Below are 5,476 nucleotides of genomic sequence, written 5' to 3' on the forward strand. Positions count from 1 at the left end.
CTTGGAGTACTCGGTAAGTTTTATGCTTTAGCATCCTTGCATGCGTGTGAGTGACTGCCATGATAGCGTGCTTACCATGAGGCTAATTGCTTATGTGATATAACTGCCTGAATGCCTGTGGGTGAAGGTTAGGTTATTTGGATTGGAACAATTCATTCACTTTGTGTTTTAAGCCCACTAGATAGTGGCAAAATCATGTTTTTCTAAGCCCACCCGAGGGTGGCAAATCCACGTCTTAGCCTACTTGCGGGTAGCACCATCAAACCATTTTCAAACAAACAAACATGAAATATTTTGTTCCAATTCAGGCGATCCAGTCTATACTTGTATGCTGTGCGCATCACATAGTAATCTAGGCTAATAACCGGAATAAGAACACATAATGTTTTCAAAAATAGATATCATGGTTAGTAGAGGCCGATCTTTGATCGAGCGAGCAGGGGTGCTCACGAAGTGACCTTCCCTAATTGTACCCAAGTTCCCGAGCCGAGGCAACTTTGGTGATGACGGACACGTGGCCTTAGGCAAACGAGTCAGGGTTTCCTAAATTTCCCCAAAATAAAACATTTAGGTGGCGACTCTGTATCTGGGAAAGCAGTCCATGTTTGGCACTTCTTCCAAAATCTGTTTTCTCAAAACGATTTGCCGGATTTGGACTCTTTGGTTCAGATTGAGAACCGTGACAATTTAAGAGTCCTGAACTGTAGTGAGCCCAATATCGAACGGAACGGGGGGACTCGTTCCTCCCGGGGCGTTCAGGGGACGTCTACACCACCCCACCTTGTTTCTCCCACATAAAGCCGACCTTATTGAAATGACCCACCTACAAACAAGGATATTGATCACTCCTTGCTTGACTAGTCAAAAGATCCTAAAATTTCCTACATTCCACTCTATTTGGGGATATATAAATAAATGATGCTGACCAACATCTTCCAGAACACAGATACCCAACTACACCACGAATAAGATTTTTCAATTTGTCACTGACATCCAAAATTACATCATCTAGCCACCATAGAGCAAGCCCACCCAATGCTCCAACATGATTGACATAACAACAATTTGGAAACTGAAATCTTCTCCATATCCATTCTAACTTTGAGGCCTTATTCTTGGTCTCCATTACGAAAACCACTGAGTGACAATGGGTTGTGACGAACCCTTAGAGGATCCGGACTGTCAGAGGTTGCCTTAACCCCTGACAGTTTTAGTTGAGAATCAACATGGAGCTCCTAGCTGTTGAGGGCACTAGAGCCCAGTCCGTAGAATCCTTTACTTCTAACAGAAAAGTGCTTATGAACTGTTTGAGTAGCAAATGTGAGTTTTTTCATAATGTTGAAATCACTAAACGTAACACTTCAAAAAAATAAAATCAAATAAAAATCAAGTCCTTAGTATACTTTTCACAAATGTAACACTCCGAAAACGTAACACTTCAATGTAATACACTAAAAAATTCTTTAGTATACTTTTCCTAAATGTAACACTCTAATCAATGTAATACACAAAAACTCCTTAATATACTTTTTCTAAACATAACACTCCAATCAATGTAATACATTAAAAAAATTCCTTAGTGTATTTTTCTCAAACATAACAGCGTAACATTTAAAAAAAACTTGTTAGTATATTTTTTGCAAACATAACATTCCAATCAATGTAACACACAAAAATTGCATATTGTACATTTTTCAATGTAACACTAAAAAATCACACTAACAGAAATGTAGATTTTCACACTCAATAATTAACATTTCAACCACTAATCCCTCCAAAAAGAATTTTCACACCTCACCTTCCATTCCTATCCCAAAAATGAATCGGAAAATTGAAAATATAAATTACAAAAGGGCATTCACTTAAACTCAAATGGCACCAAATCAAATAAATATAACTTTCTAAAAGAAAAGGGTTAATTATGTAAATGAACCTTGTAATTTACACAATGTATCAATTTAGTCCTTGTTGCTTTAATTTGCTTGATTTTGCTCCTTAATTTAACGGATTGTGTCATATTGGTCAAATAAATAACAACCGTTAGGTTTGGTGGATAAGAACTCAAACGATGTGTTAATTTGGTCTATATAGTTTACACGATGTGTTAATTTGGTCCTTATCAAAATCGAGCAAATTAAAATAACATGGACCGAATTGACATATCATGTGAACTATGAGGATCAAATTGACACATCGTTTGAGCATGTGACAACTTTCTGTCCACCAAACCTAACAGTCATTATTTATTGGACCAATATGACAATCTATTAAATTAAGAGGCAAAATCGAACAAATTAAAACAGTAGGGATCAAATTAACACATCATGTAAACTATAGGAATCATTTGCATAATTTACCCAAAATATAAAAAACACTGCTGGAAATCAGGGTTTTAGAGGCGTTTGAAAAACGCCGCTATAAGTCCTAAAAACGCCGTCAAATCTTTTTGTGGCGTTTAGCACTAAACGTCGAAGATGCGGCCGTCTCTATAACTCTATGGCGCTTTAGAAACGTCGCTATATTACTATAGGCAACGTTTTATAAAAACGCCGCTAAAACGTCACTATATTACTATAGGCAGCGTTTTATAAAAACGTCGCTAAAAGTTCTACTAATTGTAACATGACGTCACCATGCTATTTAGCGACGTTTTTAAAACGCCACCACATCTCTTTTTCCCAACTATTTAGCGACGTTTTTAAAAACGCCGTCATAGCCCTTTTTTTAAAAAAAAAAATTGTGCTAATTTTTTTTTAAAATACCTATAATAAAACTAAAATAGTACTAATATAAAATAATAACTCCCATTCATTTAGTAAAATCTTATAAAATGATAGTCCACAATCATTGTGCAAAAACAAAACATTCACACAAATCAAACGGTGTATGTTACACAAAAATATTTCATATTTCTCACACCCTAGAAATCTTCATATGGTCATTGGAGAGTTACTGAGTTAAGAATAAGTCATCAATGCAAATAAACTCTCTATTTCAAATACAAGAACCAACAAAAAAAATTAAAAAATTAAAAAATGTCATAACAACTGATAGTAATATTAGTCCTCGGACTACCAGGTCACCAGCTAAAGTAGCAAACACCAGACTTTCTTGTCCATCAGCATTCTTCTTTAGATCTGCCAGTCTGACGGCGCTAACAAAAGCAATCTTGCATACCACCACACATTCTGGATCAGGAGAACCACCAGGGACAAGCTGCATTACGCACAAAATGTTAGAATTGTAGAATACAAAATCAATAGGACTCAGCTTCTCAAACAAAATCAATAGGACACAGACACCATGCAAAAGAAATTTAGGGATTCAAACGACTATTTTGGCAAAAAATCATTACAAGATCTTGAACTTCCATCACAACATAAAAGCAGAATCATAGTACCTATGAATCTTGCTGAAATAAGAAGCTGGTTTACTCCATCCCACTAATCTAGAGAACTACAAGGAAATCAATATTTCAGCATGTATAGAAAATCGTTAGCAGTAATAAAACATATCGTACTAAATAATTCAATCCAACAGCATGTTTCTTGACAGATTTAAATGCATAACCAAAACAGAAGTAAACCTTCTGTAGGCAGATTTGCATGCATGTTGGCATATTGAAAACCTACACTGGACCCAAGCCAGAAGCTGTTTGGATGTGTTCTTTAGCAGAAGGTTCATCCTGAGGTTTCATGGCCGGAAAGAGTAGAACTTCCTGTCCCCAAACCAAAAAACAAAACAATTGACACTTGAGTAAAAAAGCTCAGTCGAAAAAACTTTCTATTGTAGAATGTGAAACTTCCCACGTTCAGCCAAACACACCCAACCCCAACCCCACCAAACCAACACTACCAATAAATTAAACAAATGAAAAATCACCAGCAAGGAAATCCAAAACCACAAACTGATAACACATGAACATTTCACACAAACCACACAAAGGTAAAACACAAACCTTGATGTTCTGCGAATCTGTCATCATCATTGTTAGTCGGTCAATACCCAGTCCCCAACCACCAGTTGGGGGCAAACCATACTCAAGAGCCGTGCAAAATGTTTCATCCAAAGCCATTGCTTCATCATCACCTGATTGTCGGTCCTGAAATTTAATCATACAAAAATCTTCAGTCAAGGCACCCCACACAACATGACTTTACATGCCACAATGATTCAATTCCTAATGATCATAATACCTTGAGTTGGTCAGCAAACCGTTGGCGTTGTACCACAGGATCATTCAACTCCGTGTATGCATTGCAAACCTACGTACAGAACATAGATGGCATGCAAGGAAAAAATATAAATATAAGTATATATATACATAATCCTTAGAAAATCACTATTTTAAAAAAATAACAATAATAAAGAACTAAATAGAAATCCTTAGCTGGTATGACATACTTCACGCTTGTTAACAAATAATTCAAAACGTTCAGTCAAGCCTGGTTTTGACCTATGCCACTTTGCCAATGGACTCATAATCTCTGGATGGTTAATAATGAAAGTAGGGTTTACACATGTCTCCTCCAGAAAGTGCTCCACAAGCTGCATTCAGAAATCTAATCATTAATCATATATAACACAAAAATTTTGGTCTAATTTTAAGTTGCAACATCATCACTCACAGAATCCATGCTCTGTATTCCTATGATCGAAGTCAACTTAGATTTCATACTAATTTATTTCAATAGAGGACACAATATGAGTAGAAATGAAAAATAAATCAGCAAAACACTATTCTACTTCTATACTGGCAGTGGCAGATGCATTTTGAAATGAAAGTGCTACTACAAATCGAAGTAAACATAGGAACAAACAAGACCTAAAAAATCACAAATATGCTGGCTAATTGAAAGAGAACAATGGCTGAAGCAACCAACACCAATTTAAAACTTAGAAGGGCTGACTTTAATAATAATAATGATGATGGTATCAATAAAATATCAAAAAAAGAAGGGATTATTAAATTTGATTATTAAACAACATGTAACCCAAGTGAAGAGACTCGTTAATTAGATTGAGGTAAGGAAAATAGAGATAAATATAATTTGATGTTGTGAACTATATTCTATGGGCACCTCAATTAGTAGCTCAATTTCAAATGAAAATGTAATGTTAAAAAAATTTAAGGACAATGATGCCATTGAAGGCAGTAATAGATTCCAGAAAGATATATTTGACAAAGAACTATAATTTTGCACAAATTGCTAGCTGTAAGACTTCATTTTTCCAACTATTTTATGTCTTCTCAACACTCAAATGGAGCTAAAAAAATTAACTTATGCAACATGTATTTGAGAAATAAAAAATACACATACCTTGGTTAGAAAGTGGTCCTTCCATGCTATTGGGCACTGAGGATAGAAACTTAAGGGATGGGAGAGCACCCAAAATCCTGAAGGCATCCTCGTCAAAATTATTATAACTTAGATCCAGATGTCTCATCTTGCTCAAATTAGCATATGACCATGCT

The 5,476-nt window shown here is 35.6% G+C and overlaps 1 protein-coding gene across 1 annotated transcript; it reads right to left on the minus strand.

The window, feature by feature from the left end:
* Window positions 1-3,561: 3,561 nt before the first annotated feature.
* Window positions 3,562-4,569, minus strand: LOC114293713 (lysine--tRNA ligase-like). Its single transcript, XM_082893386.1, has 4 exons — window positions 4,405-4,569; window positions 4,197-4,265; window positions 3,959-4,102; window positions 3,562-3,718 (listed from the first exon to the last, which is right to left on the minus strand). The coding sequence occupies exons 1-4, from the start codon at window positions 4,552-4,554 to the stop codon at window positions 3,629-3,631; spliced, it is 453 nt and encodes a 150-aa protein (XP_082749512.1). The 5' UTR covers window positions 4,555-4,569; the 3' UTR covers window positions 3,562-3,628.
* Between the last annotated feature and the right edge of the window lie 907 nt (window positions 4,570-5,476).

Source organism: Camellia sinensis, chromosome 10 (genome assembly GCF_055761805.1).
Source record: "Camellia sinensis isolate YWXY chromosome 10, ASM5576180v1, whole genome shotgun sequence".
NCBI classification, from domain to species: domain Eukaryota; kingdom Viridiplantae; phylum Streptophyta; class Magnoliopsida; order Ericales; family Theaceae; genus Camellia; species Camellia sinensis.